The 25,036-nt window shown below is 46.8% G+C and overlaps 1 protein-coding gene across 5 annotated transcripts; it reads right to left on the bottom strand.

Moving 5' to 3' along the window:
- Positions 1–1,349: 1,349 nt before the first annotated feature.
- Positions 1,350–24,199, bottom strand: FUT10 (fucosyltransferase 10). 5 transcript variants are annotated; one of them, XR_006580141.1, is made up of 6 exons: positions 24,115–24,199; positions 15,810–16,158; positions 11,763–12,054; positions 5,433–6,268; positions 1,758–3,462; positions 1,350–1,407 (listed from the first exon to the last, which is right to left on the bottom strand). XR_006580141.1 is itself a non-coding variant. In XM_045020148.1 (6 exons), exons 2-5 carry the CDS (start codon positions 15,888–15,890, stop codon positions 3,232–3,234), a joined length of 1,440 nt encoding a protein of 479 aa, XP_044876083.1. In that variant the 5' UTR covers positions 15,891–16,158; positions 24,115–24,199; the 3' UTR covers positions 1,647–1,878; positions 3,216–3,231. The 5 variants fall into 5 exon arrangements, 2 of the variants coding, with proteins under 2 accessions (XP_044876083.1, XP_044876082.1); XM_045020148.1 differs by lacking the exon at positions 1,350–1,407 and having other exon boundaries at positions 1,647–1,878; positions 3,216–3,462; XR_006580142.1 differs by lacking the exon at positions 1,350–1,407 and having other exon boundaries at positions 1,647–1,878; positions 2,244–3,462.
- Positions 24,200–25,036: the final 837 nt, after the last annotated feature.

Here is a 25,036-nt window from a genome sequence, read left to right as displayed (position 1 = left end):
TCGCAGAAATGTATGTTTGCAAGGAATTCACTCCCTCTTTCCCATCACACAGCTTCGACTGTCTCCAGACCTGCCACAGCATCCCCCTCACAGAGGCTGGCAAAGATTAGGCGGCGAAAGAGAAAGACACGGGACGAGATGATCGCTGAAGTTATGGGGTGCGCCCGAGCCAAGGCGGACCAGCAGAGCCACTGGAGGGAGACCCTCTCTCTGTACCAGCGCTCACACAGCGAACGGGAGGAGAGGTGGCGTGAGGAAGACAAGCAGGCGACTCAAACGCTGCTTGGACTAATGAGGGAGCAAACGGACACGCTCCGGCGCCTTGTGGATGTTCTGCAGGACCGCAGGCAGGAGGACAGAACCCCCCCTCCCCCTGCAGTGTATCTGCAACCGCCCTCCCCCGCCACAAAGTCCCATACCTCCCGTCACCCAAAGTAACCAGAAGGAGTGGCGCCAGGGGCCGTGAAAACTGTCACTGCACCCCAGCAGAGTGCTCAAGTACACAAAAGCTCTCATACCCTAATTTTTGAGAAGTCCTTCCCTTCCAGACTCACCCAAGCCCCAATCCCAGTTTCATCCCCTGACTGTCTGGTTAATTATTAAAAATACTTTGCTGTTAATTACTGTTTCCGTCATGCTTTTTTACACAACGCTGCGTTTGAAGGGGTGGGTGGGGAAGGGGGTAGGGTATTGCATAGGACAGTCACCTTTAGCAGCGTACAGAGACGGGGGCAGGATCAGCAGCAGGTCACACTTTACATCACCGCACACCCTACCCAGCACAGTCTGCGTCCCAGTTTCAACCCTTTAATGCAAAGTCATCAATAAAGAAACCTTTGTAAAGTTACAGTGGAACATGTATTTTATTTTTAAACGTGTGTTGGAAGTGGGGTGGACGGGGTATGTAACTGCAGATGCTGGTCAACAGTAACTTGGTAAAGAAACAGGGGCAGGTTCAGCTTCTCTGTAAAGAAACTGAACAGTCACAGGTCACGCTGCTCGCTGCTCGCTAGTACTTGAAGAGTTCCTTGTCGCTGTGCAAGGTGCCTGCATAGGGCTTCACGAGGCAGGGCATTAGCGGGTAGGCTGGGTCCCTGAGGATCACTATAGGCATCTGCACATCCCCAAGAGTTATTTTATGGTCCGGGAAGAAACTACCTTCCTGCAGGCGTCTAAACAGAGCAGAGTTCCTGAAAACACACGCGTCATGAACTTTGCCTGGCCACCCGACGTTGATGTTGGTAAAACGTCCCCCATGGTCCACCAGTGCTCGCAGCACCATTGAAAAGTAGCCCGATTTCTCAGCAGCTGACTGTGGAAGAGGTGGACGATAAGGTGCGAGGAGTTGACAACGGCCATAACTGCCGCGGGCTCCGTGCTCGCAGTGCTGTGGTGCCCGTGCTGTCACTGAGCAGAAAAGTGCATGAACAGATTGCCCGCAGGCGCTTTTTGGGAGGGAGGGAGGGCGTGATTGACGGTTCAATGATGACAGTTACCCAAAACCACCCTCGATACATTTTTCCCCCCAGCATGCATTGGGGGGAAATCCCAGAATTCCAATGGGCAGCGGGGAGTGCGGGAACTGTGGGATAGCTTCCCACAGTGCACCGCTTCCAAATTCGACGCTGGCCCCGTTACTATGGACTCAGACAGTCGAATTAGTGTATTTAGTGTGGATACACAAATTCGACTTCATAAGGTCGATTCCACAAATTCGACTTAAGTTGATTCGAAATAGTCTTGTAGTGTAGACATACCCTAAGTCATTGATTCAGTGTAAGTTTTCTAAGTTAGTCGCTCCATTGTTCTCCTACTTTATGCTTAGTTCATCACTCTCAGATGGCCTGACCATTCCAGCATTAACCCTCTTCACAGCTTCTTAAAAAGAGAGAGAGAAAACAAAGCAATATTTTACAGCTGTTGGTGTCATGTTAAAAGGTAAAACAGGCAATTTTTTTCACGGTTGCATGTAAGGGTACATCTACACGGCAAACCAAAAACAAGGCAGCCAGTCTGAGCCTGAGTCAACTGACTTGGGCTCATACAACAGGGCTAAAAATAGTAGCGTAGATGTTCCCACCTGGACTGGTCTCAGAGTCCGGGCTCCAGACTGAGTGGGAATGCCTTGTCTGCTATTTTGAGCCCCATAGTGCAAGTCCCGCAGTTGACTCAGGCTCTGAGACTCGTTGCACAGTTTTGATTTGGTTTGGTTTGGGGGGGTTATTTTTGCAGTGTAGACATACCCATTGATATCCGATATGCTTCATGGGTTTGTTCCTATAGAGGGCTAGGCACTTCAGCTCTGTGACAGCTCTGCTGCAGCTGTGCCACTGTAGCATTTCTAGTGTCACCATAGGTAAGGCTTTGCAGCAGGATCAGGCCCTTCATTTAATCCCTGCTTCACCCAATCGCAGCCTTTCATCTTTGTGTGGCTATTATTGTCTACATGAAAGAAAATAGATTACCACCGAATAAACAGAATTATTTAGTCTGGAGTGACCCCCCTGGAGGGCAAAAATTCATACGGTTCTATGTTTTAAACAGGAGATGGTGGTTAAATCTTACCCATAAATTTTCATTCTTTCTGTCCCCAGGCAGTAGCAGATGGAGTTTCCCAGTGCTAAATACTGATGCATTTTACATTCCTATTCAGCCTCAGGACGTTTTAGCTTGCCAAGTCTCAACTAAAACTGTGAATGCCAAGGGGACTGATGATAAATAGACATATTGAGCAGCAGGCCTGATCGCTACACCTGCCTCAAAGGCACTCTGCCACAGAGGTGACACCTACGTGATTGTATAAACTATTCCATAGCCTGTGACTGTCAACCCAGCGATGTGGGAGCTTGGATTAGAGAAGGCGAAGGCCTGATTCTGCTAGTCTGCAAGGAAGGCCCTGATACTAAGCAAGTGACTGTGGTCCCATTAGCTTCACTGGGACTACTCATATGCTTAAAATCAGGCATGTGCACTAAGAACCTTCCTGAGTAAGGGTCTTAATGCTCAAATGTCCAAGCTAATGACAATTAGTATAAAATACAGTTTTTAAAAGACCGCGGAGGGTAATTCTGTAGTTTATCAGTACTTACTGAGTACTGTACCTACTACATTCTATCTTACAGGACAATTTACCTCCTTCCTGTACTTACTGACCTACAAATGTTAAGACATTGTGCAAAAGAATATTACATAACTGACTCCTTTGGGGAGCTCACTCTGTGTGATAGCCTATCATGTTTCTTCTTTGAATACAAGTGTCCAAAATTCCTGAGCTGTAAAGTTCATATTCCTTTCCACCAGCTGTCTCAGTGCTTGGGCTTCTTTCTTGGATTGTTCAAAGCTTGGTATCCACATCTCTTGCAGAGCTGTCCAGCGTATGTTTGAAGAGGAGAACAAGAAAGCCTCAGGTTTCGGGCAGCTCAAGTGGTTAACCTGTGCATTCCATCTCCTGGGTGACAATCCCTGGCAATGGAGGAGAAACACAGGAAGGGTTTAATTAGACTCCAGGTCATGGATAGCTGCACTGATTAGTAGAAAGTATTCTTCCCCTCCTGAATTCTCCCTCTCAGTGAAAGAATATTTCACTGTTCCTTGCCCTTTGTGACGTTCATGCTCTGGACTGTATCCTGCCTGAGTGCTTTGATAGAATGGGCATAGCACATGCAGTGAAACTGAAAACTTCCCTACCCTGCCCTGCATATGATATACCTTAACGATGCCCTGGAGAGTGAAAGAGTAGATTGGTTTCCCTGCCCATCCACATGAGTTGTTTGCAGTGTGTTGTAGCCGTGTTGGGATATGAGAGACACAAGCTGGTTGGTCTTTTTATTGGATCAGCTTCTGTTGGTGGAAGACAGAAGCTTTCGAGCTTCCCAGAGCTTTTCTTCAGGACACTGTGTCAGCTCAAACGCTTGTCTCTTCCACTAACAGAAGTTGGTCCAATAGAAGATATTACCACTTTGTCTCTCTCACATCCACGAGAGTGGCAGTCATGGTGCTGATTTTCGGAAGGGAGACATCTCTTCACTGGGAACGGGACTGAAACCAAATTAGCTTTCATATAGGCCACCAAAAAAAGGAATCAGATAGTAAAAGCTTCCAGATGAGACAGAATTGGGCTACACTGAACTGACAACCTAACTGCGAAGGGTTCTATGTAGCTACCAATCCACTGAGTCATGTCAGCAACATATTCTAATCCCTGCTCTGGAGTCTGATCCTATGCTCGTTGAAGTCATTAGCAAAGCTCACACTGATTTCAATGGATCAGGATCACATTCCTAGAGAATAACAGTCAAAGCCTCAGCTCATATAAATTGGTGATGCTCTTTTGACTTCAACAGAGCTGCACTGATTTATACCAGCTGAGATTCTGACTGTAAGAGTTTAGCAATTAATTGTTATCATTTCAATATATATACGCATTGTGTGGTAGGAGCTATGAAGCAGGCACTGGTGAACTCAGCGGGCCTTTTGGTCCTGGAAGCCTCCTTCATTAGGGAGACCTAGCAATATGGGAACTAGGAGAATCTCAGCTTTCAGTTCTATAGTTACTCTCTCCTACACCTGCTTCCTACACTTGCATGGTTAAGCAAAAAAGAGGTTGTCTGACCAGAAATTTGCAGAGTCAGTTAAAGGCTCCATAGAATTGACAATCCTAGATAAGCTAAATGCTCAATAACTTGCATGGCAAAATTTTTACTCCCCTTTAACTAATTATCAGCAGACAAATAGCTGAAAATAACATGAATATTCTTAATCCCGTTTTCCATAGGAGTACAGTTCATCTTCCTAAGAGTTTTCTGTCTCCCCTTGCTGGTTGATGAGAAAGTGGTACAGTTCAGACTGCCACAGTAGAAAACAGCAGAGGAGATACAGTATCACAAGCCAGATTGTGTAGTGATGTAAATGTAAGCAAAGTTCCTGATTTGGATAAACAGATGTAAAAATAATTCAATCTATATTGATAAATGACCAAGGGGAAAAAATTCAAAATAGATTTTGGGCACCTCCGTTCTTGGTGTTTGAAATTGGACACCTAAACTTCTGTGGAATCTATAATCAGTGGCCACTTTTGAAAAGATGGCTGCCCATCTTTATTGCATGATGATTGAGGCAGATGTTAAATGAGTTTGTGGTTTCAGTCTAATTCCAGGTGTGCTGTGCCTCATCAGAAAAATCCACCACAAGTAGTAATCCCAGGAGAGAGGCCTAGGAGACAGAACTACTCTCTGACCCTAACAAGTGGCCCCTCATGATTGTAACTGATGAACTTATGAGGCAGTGTTCTCTAACTAAAGTGTATGTCGGTCTGTGTATGTCAGCATGGCACTGGAGTTTTAGCCCTGCTGGAAGATCAGTCAGATTCTATGCGCCAAAGCTAGCTGTACTTAAAAGAAAACAACCCCAAACACAATGAGAGTTATGAGTACCTTTTCCTGCCTTCTGATGTTTTCCCACACCCTATTACACACCATGCACTCAAACACATCAATATAATTGTCCTGCGTGATATCCTGGACTCCCCATTTGCGTTCTTGGATAGCAGCAAGCAGTCGTTGATTAGAGATGGCCCCTTTCACTTTCCATTCTAGGTAGGCCTCATACTCTTGGTCATTTGTATCCAGTGCCTTGATGTAGTGCGCCAGCTCCCTGGGATGTGAAAATCTTGTTACGAGGATTGCACTCTTATTGCTAGGAAGCCAGTCCGTAATGCTGGGGGACCCATAGTACACTGGTACCACTCCCAACTTGAGGGGCCTCCAGAGCTTTTCAGTGATGTAATCCTCGCAGACAGCGTTTTCAAAAGCAAGAATGAATTTGTACTGAGCAAGTATTCTATAGAAGTTACCGTCGTCCATGGAGGCTGGGTTTCTGAGGTGCTGGGGAAGGTCTCTGTTATGTAAGCATTCACCATAGGAGTCCACCTGGATGTAGCTCATCAGCTCACGCACGTAGCTGTCGCGGTCTGAAGGAGGGTCGCAATCGGACTGCACATACACAAGTGGTGCAAGTCCTTTTCTCAAGCTATTCTTCTTTTGCAACGGAACCATGTATCTCAGAGACTTTATGACCTCTATGCCTTCCAGATACTGAGTAGTCAGCGGCAGATGGGAGTGGCGACTGAAGGTAGCTGTATGGTTGAACAAGGTGATGGTAGGTTTGTGGAAGAGCTTGTAGTTGTTTTTGGGTGACTCTTCATGGAAAAGGGCCCAGTCGTGATGGCGTTTACGAGGGAGGGGTAAGCTATCTATATTAAAGTCAGTACCTAGAGAAACACAAATAATGTTACTAGCCATATCCTTAATATATTGAACTAGGAAAAAAAAATTTTAATCACTGTTAAAGGCCCTTGTAATTTACTTCGGGCCTAACTGTGCCACTGTTACTCACAATGAATACGATTGTATGTGTAGTAAGGTTCTGTTGACTGCAAAAGGACTAGTCCTGTAGTAAGGTACTACTCACCATAAGTAAAGGTGGCACAACTGGCCTCTTAATATTTCCAGTAAACTCTGTAATGGAATAGCAGTGTTTTAGATTACAGATAGGCCAAAAAGGGTTGTGTTAATTTTGCATTTTAGTGGACTCGTTATTATCTTTAATTGTTGTAAGACACTTAGAAATAACAGGATTGCTTCCTTCTCTGGAACGATGGGCCACAGAGTCAAAATAAAATTCCAGATACAATAAGTCATCATTATGAAACCAACAATTACAGCACAACAATAAACACTAGTTTGGGGATGTGGGGATCTGTACCACATGTTCTTGTGTAACCAAGTTCTCAGATTATGGGCTTTGGAGCATATGAGTTACCATTAAGGTGAATCACGTGTGATGGAGCTGCTAAGCTGGGGACTTCAACTCCCATGTGCCTCCTCCTCACTGTACATCCCCTTCCCCTGGCCAGGTAAGGTCCTGAACGAGGATGTGGCAGGGCCCTGTTTGGGACTCAGGAGTGGGAGCCACTTAGTGGCAGGAAGCTAAAGAGACACCTTGGGAACTGTTGACAGGGCCACAAATGGACAGGCTGTGACTGCTGGACATCATAGCTGGGTGCAGGTCTCTGTGGGGCTTCTGGAGGAGCAGCAGTAGCTGCGCAGGGAACCAGTGCAATGGGCCCCCACAATGAGGGACACTAACTGAGCCTGGCTTGGAAGCCTGCAGATGCTTATTTGCTTGAGTACAGACTGGACTGGAGAGGGCACCCCAGGCACCAGGCCTGAAGCGCCCTGCCTCTCGATTGGACTGCCCACAGGGGCCCAAAAAAGAACCACAATTGCTCACTTTGAACTGTAACTAAGCCTCTGTATCAGCAACCTTTCTCCTTTCCTGTCAGCCCTAGTAAAAACCTTTCCTTAGCCATGTGTCTGATTGGCTATTGGGACCCACCAGGGCTAGTGTCTACAAGACCTACCTGCTGAAGCACCTACCATGCTTGCCTGCAAAATGTGGTACCCCAAGCATGCTAGTGGGCACCCCTAGAGGTTTGGGGTACACAGTAACCCCAATAATTACACATGCTTATTGGAGCTTGTGCCCATTTACCTTTAAAGTAACTGTACTTTCCCCACCCCCCTCCAAGAATAAGAAAAAGTAGAAAGAACAGGAGTACTTGTGGCACCTTAGAGACCAACAAATTTATTTAGTCTCTAAGGTGCCACAAGGACTCCTGTTCTTTTTGCAGATACGGACTAACATGGCTGCTCCTCTGAAAGAAAAAGTAAGACATTATTCCAAAAAGCTTTAGTAACCAAATACCAAGCAGTTATAACAGATAAGAGAATTAGATTCACTCAGACCACTCCAGCAATGCAAAGTAGCCATAAACTTGGCCTTTCAACTGTCCCCTTAGACCGGGTTTTTGGCTGCTTTGCATCACTAGAATGGCCCAAAGCAGCCAGAGGATGGTGGTAAATTAGACACTCTCGATCCAGTACTTCTTGTGTGAAGTTCCTTTGATTAGTATGTGATTTGTGTTTTAGGATTAACTGCAAAGTGCTTTAAAAAATTATATTAGGACAACTCCTTATTGGTTGGGGGCTATGGCATATATTATTTGATTGTAGTTTAAGTACTAGCAGTTTGGAGATGATATTTTAATCATTATTCTCGATCCGGGGATCTGGCCATGGAACAAATGTCCAGAGGTCATCAGGTGAAGCCAAAGTCTGACCATCTTTAGGAAACGCAGCAAGACCTGATTCTTTGAAAACGACTCCCATCATAAGAATGACACTCTCTTCAGTCCAACCAGCTCCTACAGTGATGGGTGGCAGTATAAAATCCTAATACCAATAGTGCAAGAGCCATAAATGACAATGGATGGTATTTGGGGGAGCTAAAGCCTTCTGTATCCTCTTCTTTTTACATATGATTCTGTGTGGTGACCATATGCTCCCACGATGAGGCATCATACTGCACATAGGAAAATGATCCTCATTTTTTCTGTTTTCGCTGTTGCGATGTGAGCTGCTAGCAGTGGAGGTAAATTATTAGAACAGTAGCTCATGAGGGCTATTTTATTTTTAAAACATGCTTTCAAGTGGTGTTAGGAAGAGCTAAAGCGTAGAGGATAGTGAAATACCATAGGCTTCTGAGTAACCTTGACTTCACTGGCTTTTACATGTACACTTCCTCTCTGAGGAGGTGTCAAGAAAAACGGGACTATAAAGAGGATGTGAGAAAGCAGAGTGAGATGAGGGAGTGGAAATGGGAGTGTAAAACTGACTAACTGAGAAGAGGAGAATTAGGCAAAGGGAAGCCTGTAGAAATAGGCACTCGAGGTAAAAGTACTGAAATGATTGATTCCAATAGCACACACTTAATCTTGGTCAAGCTGGTAGACAAAGAATTTTTAAGGATTAAAGAGATGATGACAGAACCTGCCACTGTGGGACAAAGGGGAATTAATAAGATTATGATGAGATGAAGGTGGAACAAGATGGAAAATGCTCATAATTATAGTCTCCAAAGTATTAATTAGGAAACCGTGATACGTGGCGAAGTGCAGAGGGGAATGGGGGATATGAAAAGGCTCTGCTCCTTTGAAGGCACCTTGCACACAGGGTTTCATCCCCAGGGGTAGACAGGGCAGAACTCCCCGGCTCTTAAGGTACGTCTACACTGCAGTCACCGGGTGCGGTTGCAGCTCGTGTAGACATACCCGAGCTAGATTTCATCTAGCTAGCTCAGGTACCAGAGCAGTGAAGCTACACGGTCAGCCTATACTGAGCATGCACTGCCTGGCTTCTTGGCTCCAGTGCTCAAGCCAGCTGGATTAAAGCTAGTTTGGGCATGTCCACATCAGCTGCAATCACACACCATGACTGCTGGCTTTGGTAGTGGGTACGCCACCCCCTGCCAAGAGGTTCACTTCTAGCAGCTGCTGCCTTGGCAGAACCTTCTGAGGGTTTGTCTCCACTGCAATCCGGGGTGTGACTGAAGCTAAGAGAGATATACCTGAGCTAGCTTTACTTGTGCTAGTATGGCTAAAAATAGCAATGTAAATGCAAAGCGCGGGTTTCAGCACATGCGGGACCCTAGGTACATAGTCACATTACTAGCCCGTGCTGGGGTCCGTTCTTCCACAGCTATACTGCTATTTTTGTCATTCTAGCTAGATTAAAGCTAGGCAGAATGGCTACCCTAGCGTCAATCACATGTCTGACTGCAGTGGAGACATACCCTTAGTTGGCTCCTAAATCCACAGGAAGTAGGAGCTCTCCCTGCAAATGTAAACACTGTGATCACAGTTTTTAAAAGGGAACTGCATGGAAACCCTCCCACGGGCAGGACAAGAGTAAAATCCACTGTTGGGAGCAACGCTCCACCTTTGAACAGAACCCTGAACTCTGAGGAGAGGAGTGGGCCTTTGTGTGATACTTTTCAAAGAAGGGAAATGACAGGTCAGCAGCGCCTCTTTAGAGACATCACCCACACAGGATGCCTGGGAGAGTACAGACGGATGATTCACCATAAACAAAAGCAAGTATTGCTAGTAAAGCAATTCCACCTTTTACTTTAAGGCACAAAATCTTCTGAATATCCACAGGCAAAAATTTCAGAGGCAGAGCAGGGACGCTTCTCCTTTGAGGATGCAATTCCCTGGCAGGTATCTAGAGCTGTGGTTCTCAACCTATTTACCATTGTGGCCGCATCTATATGGCCATGAGGATGCCAGCTCTGTGCTGACTGGGCTGCAAGCAGCCCGCAGGTAGAGATCTTGAGATACAAACACCCAGATTTCCACCCACAAGCCAATGGCAGGTGTAAACTTCACAGTAGTAAACTGCACCCTCCAAGAGATGGTTGCCCTTGTGAAAAGCTTATGCAGAATGTACAATAAAGGCAAGTTAATGCTAATACGAGAGCTTGCTCTATGCATTCCTTAACTTTCCTATGTTTAAATATGTGACAGCCTAGCATTAACATAGGGTTTCTTTTCCACATTTAATATAATAGGCGAGCTTTGAGTCTGCTTTGACTGGCAGTGATAGATCATTCCCTGCTATTTTAAAAATGAACATTTTTTAATTTGCCTTTGCAAAAGGTTTCAAAATGTGCACTGTCATCATGATTTTAAAAAAGGACTTGGAGGGTCTTTTTGCTAATATATTAATTCCAATTTAATTAAGTACATTTAATCATCTCCCCAAGCTTGGTACAATGAGCCACTTGTATTTCTGTTAGAGCTGGGGGTGGCAAACAGAAGCACTGTCATAGGCCAGAAATATCACAGACTTTATAGTACTGTATACGTGTGATGTAAGCTTTGGTTTCCTTTTATTTAAAATGGATCAGCTTTTGATTCCTTGGCTAATTTTTTCTTCCCATTCATGCTTCAGCACAGCCTCACTAATAGACTAAACTGACCTACTTATCCTTTGGAATTTGGTGTAATTTAGAGCTCTCAGAATGGAAGAGATGGGAAGTTTGTGTTAAATAAAGCTAACTGATTATCACAAGCCATTTCTTTCCTGTAGTTCACATGTTGTAAAAAAAATAAATAAATAAATAAAAACCACATGCACCTCCCCTGAGCTAATGAATCAAGGTACTGAACCCTGAAATAGTCTAATATCAGATATTTTAGTTGATGGCAGCCTACAGTCAGAGAATAAAAAAATCTTCCTTGCACTAAATGCATAAAATGCAATTTTTCTCTAAAAAGAAATTCTGTAAAAATTGCAGCTTCTTAACTGATACAGTTTGAGTTATATCTGCTTACATTAGTGACAAAAATGTTGCTTCTGCTTTTGACTTCTGCTACCCTGCAGAGCCAACACTGCTCAGAGAGAGAGCCAGATTCTACTCTTTGGGCATCGTCAATGGTAATTGTTTACTACTGAGTTCCCCTCACAGTCAGCTAGTTACCCCTTTGGCGTGGAAGGGAATGGCACTGGTATCACATAAGACAAATGGGCGAGGCTAGGAAAGAAACAAGCTTGACTCTCAGATCTGAGGCTGACTTTTCAGGGCTGGCAGGGAGAAGAATGTCCATGTCACATGTAAACCGAGCACATTTGATCTAGAAGTCAGCAAGAGACAATACACAAGTCATTCCACAATGCCATTTCACAAGATCACTTCTCAGAGTAAGTGCCAGTGGAGATACTTGCTAGTGCACTGAGTCACCGAAGAGACTTTAACAACTTCTGCTGTGGAGGTTTACAGTTGCTCTGTACTTGATCTATAACAGAGAAATAGCAGGGGAATAACAGAAATAGTCACTCATTTAAAATGACTCAATTCCTTACCATAGAAGAGAAAGGCTTTTGTCATGTGATTATGCTGGTAGGTCCTCTTGATAGTAAAGAAACAGACATCCTGTCCACACTGACCTAACCTCCCAGTCTCGCCAGTCAGTGGGGACCACCAAAGCAGGATAGGGTATCTGTCCGCATCTAAAACTCTCCTGGTATTGCTGTAGAGTTCCTGTTTATTAAAAAACTGATATGCATGTTTCTGCTGCTCCTCCAGTTTTAATGAACCATCTTGTAAACTGGAGACTTTTATCTTCCTTTCAGACTTGCCCAGTTCAAGAACCACCTTTGGAGAAAAACACATACATTTTAACTTGCATGGCCAGGGACATAGAGTTTGGCTAGCAGATGCTAATTTCCTTGTGGAAAGTTTGTCGGTGAAATGCAGCCATCTCTTGGGGGACTTCGGCAGCTGTTTAGTAGCATTAAGCAGCACTTGATGGCTGTTTTAGTATAGGAAGTGAAAAATACTATACCCATTTGAAACTGTAAAGGGAATTTAAGTAGACAAAGTAAATTATTCAGCTTGAAGCTGGTGAGGGCCCCTGTGGTTTATAATATACCTTCTGCTGTCTTTCTGGTAAAGACTTACAAAATGGAGGGTGGCCCATTTTTAAAATTAGCCCTGCCTGTTACAGGCATGCTCTAGAAAAGGGAGGTGTCAGAAAACAGTGAAATTACAAGAGAAGAGGCAAGTAGATGACGCTCGAGAATACACAAAATTGCCCCGGGTTTTGTAGGAACACTAAAACCTTGTTATGTTGCACTGGAAATGGTTCTTTGTGCACAGGGCGAAGGATGAGATTGCTTAATAGTTGGGAGCAGGGGCGAGGGTTACACGCTAATATCTATGATTATATAATTCAACTCCTGGCCGGATCAAATGAACCTGCTTAGCTTGTGAGAGCTATTGAGATTGCAGCCTAGAGGAGTCTGACTGCAAGCCAAGACTGACTTACATTAGCCGTGGTTGCTGTCTATTAATAAAGGCCAGTCTGGTCTAAGGCAGCAGCAAATTAAGATACTGCCATGCCGGTTCAGCTGTGCCGGCTGGCATGGTGTGAGGCAGAGCAACGTCCCACTGCTCTCCTCCCAGCTGCACTGGGTGGAAGGAAGTGGGCACACAGCAGACTGAGAGATCCTGGAGGGCGGAGAGGAGGGACTCAGACTTCAGGAGAAGAGGACCAGCAAAACGCAGGACAAAGAACAATTTAGGGGCGGGAAAGGGGAAATGAAGCCCCAGCTTTTTTCAGGGGAAGAGGAACTGCCCTGAAGATACTGCAGGAGAAATGGGCCTGTTTTCTGCTTTCCAAAGATGTGTTAATTAAATATACTCTGCAATCGGTAAGATTATTTATATATCATGGAAAAAGATGAGCATATTTATCTTTCATATCAGACTTTTTTGCTGGCCTGACACTGTGCTTCCTACCACCATAAATGGCCATTGGGTCAGTACAGACTTGGAAGGAAGAATGCCACTTACTGAGTCACCATCACCATCCGTGGCAGCGCCTAGGTTTCCCTGGTGGTCTATTGTCCAAGAACTTAACAGGTGGCCCTGCCTACCTCATGGGAGAATACAAGCCCCGGGCTACTATGGAATGGCTGCAGGTCCAAACCGCCAGGATTTAGGAGTTTTGTGATACTATGATTGAAGGACAATGCATTGGAGACAATGCTCCAGGAGACACCCAGCTCTGAGAACACTTTCTCAACTCTAAAAAGAACAGGAGGACTTGTGGCACCTTAGAGACTAACAAATGTATTTGAGCATAAGCTTTCGTGGGCTACAGCCCACTTCTTCGGATGCATAGACTGGAACATATAGTGAGGAGATATATATACACATACAGGGAGCATGAAAAGGTGGGAGTTGTCTTACCAACTCTGAGAAGCCAATTAAGTAAGAGAAAAAACTTTTGAAGTGATAATCAAGATAGCCCAGTACAGACAGTTTGATAAGAAGTGTGAGAATACTTACATGGGGAGACAGATTCAATGTTTGTAATGGCTCAGCCATTCCCAGTCTCTATTCAAGCCTAAATTGATTGTATCTAGTTTGCTTATCAATTCGAGTTCAGCAGTTTCTCATTGGAGTTTGTTTTTGAAGCTTTGCAGTTGCAAAATTGCCACCCTCGGGTCTGTTATTGAGTGACCAGACAGGTTAAAGTGTTCTCCTGCTGGTTTTTTTAATGTTATGATTCCTGATGTCAGATTTGTGTCCATGTATTCTTTTGCGTAGAGACTGTCCGGTTTGGCCAATGTACATGGCAGAGGGGCATTGCTGGCACATGATGGCATATATCACATTGGTAGATGTGCAGGTGAATGAGCCTCTGATGGCATGGCTGATGTGATTAGGTCCTATGATGATGTCACTTGAATAGATATGTGGACAGAGTTGGCATCGGGCTTTGTTGCAAGGATAGGTTCTTGGGTTAGTGTTTTTGTTCAGTGGTGTCTGGTTGCAGGTAAGTATTTGCTTCAGGTTGGGGGGCTGTCTGTAAGCGAGGACAGGTCTGTCTCCCAAGATCTGTGAGAGTGAGGGATCATCTTTCAGGATAGGTTGTAGATCTTTGATGATGCGCTGGAGAGGTTTTAGTTGGGGGCTGAAGGTGACAGCTAGTGGTGTTCTGTTATTTTCTTTGTTGGGCCTGTCTTGTAGGAGGTGACTTCTGGGTATTTGTCTGGTTCTGTCAATCTGTTTTTTCACTTCAGCAAGTGGGCATTGTAGTTTTAAGAATGCTTGATAGAGATCTTGTAGGTGCTTGTCTCTGTCTGAGGGATTGGAGCAAATGCGGTTGTATCTTAGAACTTGGCTGTAGACAATGGATCGTGTGGTGTGTCCTGGATGGAAGCTGGAGGCATGTAGGTAAGTATAGTGGTCAGTAGGTTTCCAGTATAGGGTGGTATTTATGTGACCATCGCTTATTAGCACAGTAGTGTCCAGGAAATGGACCGCTTGTTTGGATTGATCTAGGCTGAGGTTGATGGTGAGATGGAAATTATTGAAATCATGGTGGAATTCCTCAAGGGCTTCTTTTCCATGGGTCCAGATGATGAAGATGTCATCAATGTAGCGCAAGTAGAGTAGGAGCATTAGGGGATGAGAGCTAAGGAAGCGTTATTCTAAGTCAGCCATAAAAATGTTGGCATACTGTGGGGCCATGCGGGTACCCATAGCAGTGCCGCTGACTTGAAGGTATATATTGTCCCCAAATGTGAAATTGTTGTGGGTGAGGACAAAGTCACAAAGTTCAGCCACCAGATGTGCTGTGACATTATCGGGGATACTCGTGCTCTCTGTATGTGTATATGTATCTCCTCACTATATGTTCCATTCTATGCATCCGATGAAGTGGGCTGTAGCCCACGAAAGCTTATGCTCAAATAAATTTGTTAGTCTCTAAGGTGCCACAAGTACTCCTGTTCTTTTTGCGAATACAGACTAACACAGCTGCTACTCTGAAACCTTTCTCAACTCTGTCAACTGTATCAGGGCTTCCTGGCCACAGTTTGCAGTCAGTAGTTGAGTCCAAACTTATTAATGATTTTAGACATCTTTAAACATGCATCAAAATTTCATTTGTCTGGAGGAGAAGGGCTACTGATGAATGCCTATAAATAATAATAAAAAAGTAGAAAGATCAGACTTTAAAGGAATTGTGGCCTTTTGTCTTCATTTTTTATACAAGATGCCATAATTATTAGTATCATTGAAAATTTTCTAAGCCCTTATTACCCACATTGAGTCTTTGCCCTTGGGTTTTGTCTTTTCTCCTTGTTTTGTAAGAAAGTTATTAATTCATTTACCTTTCCCCTCCAGCCCTGTGCTCTCAGTGAAGTACACAACTAATAGAAATTCTTTACATGGATTCTTCCGAAAGTGTTATTTATTAATGAAAATATTCAGGGCCTTTTATGGCATCTTTGTCCTGCCAGAATTGTGCAACAGTTGGAGTGCAACCACATCCATCTCTTTTCCCTCCCTTCCCCGACTAGAACTCTTCAGCTACCCAGTCTGAGGATTAACAGTACCTGGAGTGTAACAAGAAGAAAAAAGAAGGCCGTAAAGCAGAAGAAAGATGCCCAAAGTCTCTTCTTCCCAATTCTAATCATGCTGCGCTGCCAGGCACACAGAGTGCCAAGTGGTGGTCAAGGCCTGTTATGATGGATACTAGCTCCTCCTGCAGCTTCAGTCATTCCTGCCGTGCCTTCCCATTCTGTCATTGTTTTTCTCAATGGCCACAGCTGCTCAGAAGGAGGCTCCATCAAGGACTGTATTCCAAGCTCAGTGTTTGGTTCAGTGTCTAGACAGGACTGTGTTCTTCTGTAGACATCAGAGCAGCGTTTTGAACCAGAGAGACCTTGGAGGTGGATGCACTAGCTAAATCAAACACAGAGTGAAGGGGCAAATATTAGAAACCTATGTGTTGTAAACACAAATGCAGTTAAAATTAGTACCAGGTGGAAGATTGAGATGCACTTAGCTGATACCTTTACTACCTACATTTCAGATAGAAGCCAGGCCTGCAAAGCACACTAACAAACTAGACAGAACCTGATTCTCCACTGATATGAACTGCATAGGCATTGACCTGTGTGCAAAATGGGTATAAAATACCTGTAAAAACACCTATGTCACTGAACGGAGGATTCTGATTTGCACTCTCTGTACACAGGTGTAAAAGATCAGAGCTTGACAATTTACCCAACACCTACGAGCCTGGGAACTAATAACAAGAGCTAGAAATACCTCTATCCGCCCCATCAGAAACCATTTATTATTATTTGTCCTTGCTATCAAGACAGTGCCTAGAGACCCCCTTGTGGACATCACCAGCTGGAGAGGATTAAAGCACCCACTAGGTTGCTCTACTCTGCGCCTGGCTGGCCTCAAACTGGGCCTAGAATCATGGAGCTACGACCGGCTCCTTTGTGAACCCCCCCTCAGACAGAGACCAACACCTACAAAATCTTCACCAAGCATTCTCAAAACAACGACATCCACACGAGGAAATAAGGAAACAGATCAACAGAGCCAGACGTGTACCCAGAAGCCTCCTACTGCAAGACAAACCCAAGAAAGAAACCAACAGAACTCCACTGGCCATCACATACAGTCCCCAGCTAAAACCCCTCCAATGCATCATCAGGGATCTACAACCCATCCTGGACAATGTTCCCTCACTTTCACAGGCCTTGGGTGGCAGGCCAGTCCTCGCCCACAGACAACCTGCCAACCTGAAGCATATTCTCACCAGTAACTGCACACTGCACCATAGTAATTCTAACTCAGGAACAAATCCATGCAACAAACCTTAGAATCATAGAATCTCAGGGTTGGAAGGGACCTCAGGAGGTCATCTAGTCCAACCCCCTGCTCAAAGCAGGACCAAACCCAACTAAATCATCCCAGCCAGGACTTTGTCAGGCCTGACCTTAAAAACCTCTAAGGAAGGAGATTCCACCACCTCCCTAGGTAACCCATTCCAGTGCTTCACCACCCTACTAGTGAAAAAGTTTTTCCTAATATCCAGCCTAAACCTCCCCCTCTGCAACTTGAGACCATTATTCTTTGTTCTGTCATCTTCTACCACTGAGAACAGTCTAGATCCATCCTCTTTGGAACCCCCTTTCAGGTAGTTGAAAGCAGCTATCAAATCCCCCCTCATTCTTCTCTTCTGCAGACTAAACAATCCCAGTTCCCTCAGCCTCTCCTCATAAGTCATGTGCTCCAGCCCCCTAATCATTTTTGTTGCCCTTCGCTGGACTCTCTCCAATTTATCCACATCCTTCTTGTAGTGTGGGGCCCAAAACTGGACACAGTACTCCAAATGAGGCCTCACCAGTGCTGAGTAGAGGGGGATGATCACATCCCTCAATCTGCTGGAAATGCCCCTACTTATACAACCCAAAATGCCGTTAGCCTTCTTGGCAACAAGGGCACACTGTTGACTCATATTCAGCTTTTTGTCTACAGTAACCCCTAGGTCCTTTTCTGCAGAACTGCTGCCCAGCCATTCGGTCCCTAGTCTGTAGGAGTGCATGGGATTCTTCCGTCCTAAGTGCAGGACTCTGCACTTGTCCTTGTTGAACCTCATCATATTTCTTTTGGCCCAATCCTCTAATTTGTCTAGGTCCCTCTGTATCCTAGCCCTACCCTCCAGCGTATCAACCACTCCTCCCAGTTTAGTGTCATCTGCAAACTTGCTAAGGGTGCAGTCCACACCATCCTCCAGATCGTTAATGAAGATATTGAATAAAACCGGCCCCAGCACCGACCCTTGGGGCACTCCACTTGATACCGGCTGCCAACTAGACATGGAACCATTGATCACTACCCGTTGAGCCCGACCATCTAGCCAGCTTTCTATCCACCTTACCGTCCATTCATCCAGCCCATACTTCTTTAACTTGCTGGCAAGAATACTGTGATGCCAACTCTGTCCACATATCTACACCAGCAACACCATCACAGGATCTAACCAGATCAGCCACATCATCACCGGTTCATTCACCTGCACGTCCACCAATGTAATATACGCCATCATATGCCAGCAATGCCCCTCTGCTATGTACATCAGTGTAAACGGGTCGACTCACCCCTGTAGGGACCTCCTACTGGTTGCTCTGCAAATTAGCTCAGTCCAGCAGTGGAGCACCCTCTGCAGGCTGGTGATCCACCTGTTCGTAGGCCCCCCGTGTCCCTCCCTGGACCCGGTGCCCTTTTACATGGGGTGCTGCCCCCTAGCAGTAACCCCCCATCTCTCTGGGTCTCCCCTCCTTAGGGAACCCCACCCTCTATCCCCACCTTGCCTCAGTGTATGGCTACTGCCAGTCATTGTCTAGCCCCCACACTCTGGGGCAGACTGCAGTATCAGCCTACTCATCCCTGGCAAGAAGGGTTTGGACCTGCTGCTTTGTCCTACCCCTGGGCCGCCCTCTGCAACCCCCAGTACCTGTTAGCCCAATGCTAGGCCGCAGCCTGGGGCTTTCCAGGCCAGAGCTCCCCAGCTCCTTAGCCTGTCCCCAGCCCTGCTTCACTCAGGTACCTGGTCTCTATTTCCCAGCAGCTAGGCCCATCTCTCTCTATAGCCAGAGAGAGACTGCCTGGGCTCCTGGCTCATAGCCTTTTATAGGGGCCAGCTGTGGCCTGACTGGGGTGTGGCCCAGCTGCAGCTACTTCCCCAATCAGCCCAGCTTGAGAGTAGCAGCTCTCAAACCCTGCCAAGCTGCTTTTAAACCCCTTAAAAACCCCGGAGCAGGGAATCCACCCTGCTACAATCAGCCAAACTGGACAGTCCCTACGGAAAAGGATAAATGGACACAAATCAGACATTAGGAATGGCAATATACAAAAACCTGTAGGAGAACACTTCAATCTCCCTGGCCACACAACAGCAGATTTAAAGGAAGCCATCCTGCAGCAAAAAAACTTCAGGACCAGACTTCAAAGAGAAACTGCTGAGCTTCAGTTCATCTGCAAATTTGACACCATCAGCTCAGGATTAAACAAAGACTGTGAATGGCTTGCCAATTACAGAACCAGTTTCTCCTCCCTTGGTGTTCACACCTCAACTGCTAGAACAGGGCCTCATCCTCCCTTATTGAACTAACTTCATTATCTCTAGCTTGCTTCTTGCTTGCATATATATACCTGCCCCTGGAAATTTCCACTACATGCATCCGACCAAGTGGGTATTCACCCACGAAAGCTCATGCTCCAGTATGTCTGTTAGTCTATAAGGTGCCACAGGACTCTTTGCTGCTTTCCCCTCTCAACTGTGCCCCACAGAAGCTGGTTGCAGCAGCAGCAAATGTTGCCCAATGAGTTTGCCACCATGTTCTCCATCTGTGCAGCGTAGGGCTGAACTATTAGCATGCTGAGGTGAGAGGGTTTTACACGCCCTTTGCATAGTATAATTGGCCGCACACATTGGCGCGGGAAGTACAGGTGCTGGATCTCCTGCATGCTACAAGACTGAGCCAGAGGACATACATCTCTACATTGGGATGAATGGGAAACTAGACGGTTTCAAAGCTCTTTGAGGCAAACTACACCAGGAGTTCAGCTGGGAGACCCTATCAACATAAGTCTGTAGTGAAAATCAAGCCTTAGATATTTCATAGACTAATATTTAAATGGTTCAATAATTTTATATTAAAATGTCTTCAACCATATCTCTTTTCCAGGGTCTTCCTCTGGAGTGTGCTAGACTTTTTGTACCTTTCTGCTTGTTAACAAAACACATTCAAATGAATTCCTCATTAATATTTTCATTGTGTACAACAGTTAATATTAATATAAAACATCCAAAACCACGACATTAAAAGCATATTCACATTACAAAGTTAAGCACTCAAAAGTTTTTCCATGTATTTTATGAAACAGACTTTAATTACATGATCACATACTATTTTTTCCACAGGACCCGGCCTCCTTCAGTGAATAAGTGGTTATTCAATAACTCTATTATCGTCATTCAATAGGTGGCCTTAAACCTTGTTTACCACACACCATTCAAACCCCAGCACTGAATACAGAATTATGAATTTCCACCCAAGTGGAGAGACTTTAACTACCTGATCAAGGCCTTTGACATAATGAATCACTAGGGCCTATGGAAACTCCTTCATACACTTAGTGGCCTGGAGAAGATGATTGCTGTTATTCACTTATTCCACGGTGGCCAGGGTGATGGAGTGTGCCGACTCATCAGAAGCCTTCATTGTCACCAGCGGCACCAAATAAGGCTGCGTAATGGCTCCAGACCACGCTTTTGTTTGCATTCCAAAACTTTGATGGAGGTGTACACAGCCAGTTCAGATTGGATGGGGGCTTTTCAATCTACAGTGACTCAGGGCCCGCACCAACAGGGGCAATACTAGGGGTGGCTTGTGGGGCTATAGTCACCCCAAAATTTGCCTTAGCTCCCCTATAGCCTCCCTTCCCCAATCAGGAAGGGCTCCCGCCACCGGACTGCTCATGTTCCCACAGCTCTGCTCACTGTCCCCTGCCATGCTGCTAGCACCACTGTTTTCAGTTCTCAAACTGGGGGGCACAGAATGTATTTGGGGTGGAGTGAGTTCTGAAGGCAGGGCAGAGAGCAGCGTCTGCTGGCCGGGCACCCAGCTCTGAAGGCAGGGCGGAGAGCAGCGGCTGCTGGCCGGGCACCCAGCTCTGAAGGCAGGGCAGAGAGCAGCGGCTGCTGGCCGGGCACCCAGCTCTGAAGGCAGAGCAGAGAGCAGCGGCTGCTGGCTGGGTGCCCAGCTCTGAAGGCGGGGCGGAGAGCAGCGGCTGCTGGCCGGGCGCCCAGTTCTGAAGGCAGTGCGGAGAGCAGCGTCTGCTGGCCGGGCACCCAGCTCTGAAGGCAGGGCAGAGAGCAGCGGCTGCTGGCCGGGCACCCAGCTCTGAAGGCAGGGCAGAGAGCAGCGGCTGCTGGCCGGGCACCCAGCTCTGAAGGCAGTGCGCAGACCAGCGGCTGCTGGCCGGGCGCCCAGCTCTGAAGGCGGGGCGGAGAGCAGCGGCTGCTGGCCGGGCGCCCAGCTCTGAAGGCAGGGTGCAGAGCAGCGGCTGCTGGCCGGGCGCCCAGCTCTGAAGGCAGGGCGGAGAGCAGCGTCTGCTGGCCGGGCACCCAGCTCTGAAGGCAGGGCAGAGAGCAGCGGCTGCTGGCCGGGCACCCAGCTCTGAAGGCAGTGCGCAGACCAGCGTCTGCTGGCCGGGCGCCCAGCTCTGAAGGCGGGGCGGAGAGCAGCGGCTGCTGGCCGGGCGCCCAGCTCTGAAGGCAGGGTGCAGAGCAGCGTCTGCTGGCCGGGCACCCAGCTCTGAAGGCAGGGCGGAGAGCAGCGTCTGCTGGCCGGGCACCCAGCTCTGAAGGCAGGGCGGAGAGCAGCGTCTGCTGGCCGGGCACCCAGCTCTGAAGGCAGGGCGGAGAGCAGCGGCTGCTGGCCGGGCGCCCAGCTCTGAAGGCAGGGCGGAGAGCAGCGTCTGCTGGCCGGGCGCCCAGCTCTGAAGGCAGGGCGGAGAGCAGCGTCTGCTGGCCGGGCGCCCAGCTCTGAAGGCAGGGCGGAGAGCAGCGTCTGCTGGCCGGGCGCCCAGCTCTGAAGGCAGAGTGGAGAGCAGCGTCTGCTGGCCGGGCGCCCAGCTCTGAAGGCAGGGCGGAGAGCAGCGTCTGCTGGCCGGGCGCCCAGCTCTGAAGGCAGAGCGCAGAGCAGCGTCTGCTGGCCGGGCGCCCAGCTCTGAAGGCAGGGCGGAGAGCAGCGGCTGCTGGCCGGGCGCCCAGCTCTGAAGGCAGGGCGGAGAGCAGCGGCTGCTGGCCGGGCGCCCAGCTCTGAAGGCAGGGCGGAGAGCAGCGGCTGCTGGCCGGGCGCCCAGCTCTGAAGGCAGGGCGGAGAGCAGCGGCTGCTGGCCGGGCGCCCAGCTCTGAAGGCAGGGCGGAGAGCAGCGGCTGCTGGCCGGGCACCCAGCTCTGAAGGCAGGGCAGAGAGCAGCGGCTGCTGGCCGGGCACCCAGCTCTGAAGGCAGGGCAGTCCTGTAGGCGGCCCTGGTTTGTGAATCTCTCTGAGGTTTAGATGGGAGCTAAGCACCCAGACACCCACAAGGAGGCAGCAGTGCACACAGGACTGGCTCTAGGCACCAGCAAAGCAAGCACGTGCTTGGGGCGGCACAAATCCAGGGGCAGCTTTCCTGCCTTTTTTTTTTTTTTTGGCTTGGGCAGTTGCGCTCTCAAAGCTTGGTGCGGCAAAATTTTTGCTTGGGGTGGCAAAAAACCTAGAGATGGCCCTGAGTTCACATGCTCAGAGGCAGAAATGTAAGTGCCTAAGGAACTTTTACTGCAAAAACTTAGGAGCTTAGTGAGGCTAACCTATAGGATTTTAGCTGGAGTTGTTTGCATTGCATTGGTGCCCAAAACTGGGACGTGGATGCCTAACTCCTTTGGGGCATTCACACCTTTGTGCTTCGTCTCACAATAGTAAGATTGTCAAAAGAGCTGAGTTCCCATTTAGGTACCTAAATGAATCAGCCTTTTTAAAATGTGCTCAGTGCCTCAACAGCTCCTATTATTCTCTGTGGGAGCTGCTGGCTGCTGAGCATGGTGTTCCCTCAAGAAGTGAGGGGGAAAGCAGTTAAATATGCTATGCCATGACTTCTAAAAACGGTTGCCTGAAGTTAGGCTCGTACGGGTGACTTGGCGAGAGTTGGCAACACTGGATTTTTATTACATGCCTCGTGGATTTGACATTTTTATTAAAGCCGCAGCTCCTGATGTCACATAAATACATGCCAATCTCAGCTTCTGTTTTTAAAATCGTACATTTCAAATAATCTTTATCGCTGCAGACAAGAGTTTGAAAACATGAATCCACTCTGAAAGCTGAAAAACCAGAAGACAAAGAACACAACATGTATTATTATTTTTTAGGTCTGTCTGATGATTTTTGAATGCTTTGGGGTTGCCAATACTGCCGAGGTGCTCAGCACTTTTGGAAATCAAGCCACTTGTTCTGGGGCTGACTGCAGTGCTTGAAATGCACAGGAAACAAAGTGCACATATATAGTGAACTAAATTCTACCCTCTGTTAGACTGGCGTAAATCCAGAATATCTACATCCAGAGCACAACAGAATTCAGTTCGGTGTCTTTAATACAATGCACCATCTCTTTTCCTGCTTAGACCAAAACTAAGAATCTGATTGAGTAAAAAATTTCAGCTAGAAATGAGGCTAGCGTTGCTAATTTTGGAGGATGGGGGTGACATTTCCTTTCTCCACAAAGTACTGGCATGTTGTGTCTGACATCTGTGATGATATTACAGGATCATGTGCTGATGCACTGAATCTGCAATGCCCAAAGTAAGTTCAGAACTTTCAAAAAGTGGTAACAGTAAATATTTGTTTTATGGTAGCACCCCTAGTTGTTTTGAAAGCTTAGCTGGCCACCTATCACTATCAGGATTGCCCAATGAATTTCAAAATGGGTGGAGATGCTTGGGATTTGAGCCATGACTGGAATACATTACAAACTTTTAGTCTCCTATGGAGTGAAACAACCTCATTTAAATTCACACAAATGCATGTTGGAAACCTCATCTATTCAAAATGCCAGATTTTACAGCCCAGCAACACACGTAGATTAATTGTTTTCCAACATCCAACTACATCTGTTTAAACAATCCAGTTCATAACAACAATCAAAGGCTCTAGGGTTTGCTGATCCTGTTCTCCATCTCAGCCCTTTACAGGGTTGCAGACAGCTCTTTGCATCTTTCTCAGCATCCCTGCATCCTATGCTGTTAGATAACCAAGAAATCCACACCAGTGATGATTTTTTTTCCCTTACCTCAGGAAAACTGCTGCGCTCTTATGCCATTGTTGCTATGCACTTTTTACTTTCAGTTTGTGCAGCTGTTCGAGATCAGGATAAAAACCTGGAGCTCAGATTATTTCTCTTAGCAAAATAAATATGCAGAGAATCCCTCTGAGAGGGGCCAGTTCCTGTTAATCCAGTATCCATAGTTTCACTAGTCCTATTGCAAAGCAGAGCCACAGCCAGGATTGGAATCAAATCTTTTCTAGATCCTGAATGTTCTGCAAAGGAAAACTCGGGAGACTAATTACATTAATTGTGCTATCATTTTTGTGAAGATTGCGCTTCCTGGAAGTCCCGGACAAGGAAATCTCAGCAAAGATCTGTTCTCTGTGATGACTTCTTTTTTTGATAACAGTGCAGTTATTTTAGCCAGTCCCAGTCTCCTAACAGGACTTAGATTCACAGTATTCTGCCAGAGGAGGGCTGTTCAGTTGTAAAAAGAAATGCGTCATAAAAGTTTGGAGTTGTGTGCTCTGTGCTTCTCAGGCCAAGAGCAGGCTAAACTTGGCGAAGTCTGTGATCAGATGTGTCACTTGGAAATAAAGTTGACATGTCGAGTATAAAACTGGCGAGACCGATTCTCTCTTGCCTGGTGCATCTCTCTACATAGGCATCTCTCTACTGAGCAAAGTGAATGTAAAGCAGGACTATCCCAAGCTGCTAGCACTCTGTGTAGCTGGAAGTGCTACGCACAGGCAAAGAGAACTCAGGCCCTCTGGGTCGAAGAAGCCTATGGAAGTTGCTTCCATTATTTGGATTAAAGATGTGCTTGTTTTTGAAAGCAGGTTTGTAGTGAGGCGGCCTGGCTCCCGACGGCCCCAGAGAGAGAGGAACCGGAACAGCCACCTCAGTGGGCGGAGCCACCGCCACCTGTTCCCGCCCCCGGAAGTCA

The sequence above is a fragment of the Mauremys mutica genome, chromosome 6, assembly GCF_020497125.1.
Source record: "Mauremys mutica isolate MM-2020 ecotype Southern chromosome 6, ASM2049712v1, whole genome shotgun sequence".
NCBI classification, from domain to species: domain Eukaryota; kingdom Metazoa; phylum Chordata; order Testudines; family Geoemydidae; genus Mauremys; species Mauremys mutica.
This window is presented reverse-complemented; position numbering and strand designations above follow the sequence as displayed.

Coding starts and splice junctions, on each gene's coding strand:
- FUT10 (XM_045020147.1), bottom strand. CDS start 15,890: ATGATTAGAATTGGGAAGAAGAGACTTTGGGCATCTTTCTTCTGCTTT. Junction 6,269..11,762: donor AAAAGCCTTTCTCTTCTATG/GTAAGGAATTGA, acceptor GTGTTTCTCTAG/GTACTGACTTTAATATAGAT. Junction 3,463..5,432: donor ACATCAGAAGGCAGGAAAAG/GTACTCATAACT, acceptor CTCCATTGCCAG/GGATTGTCACCCAGGAGATG.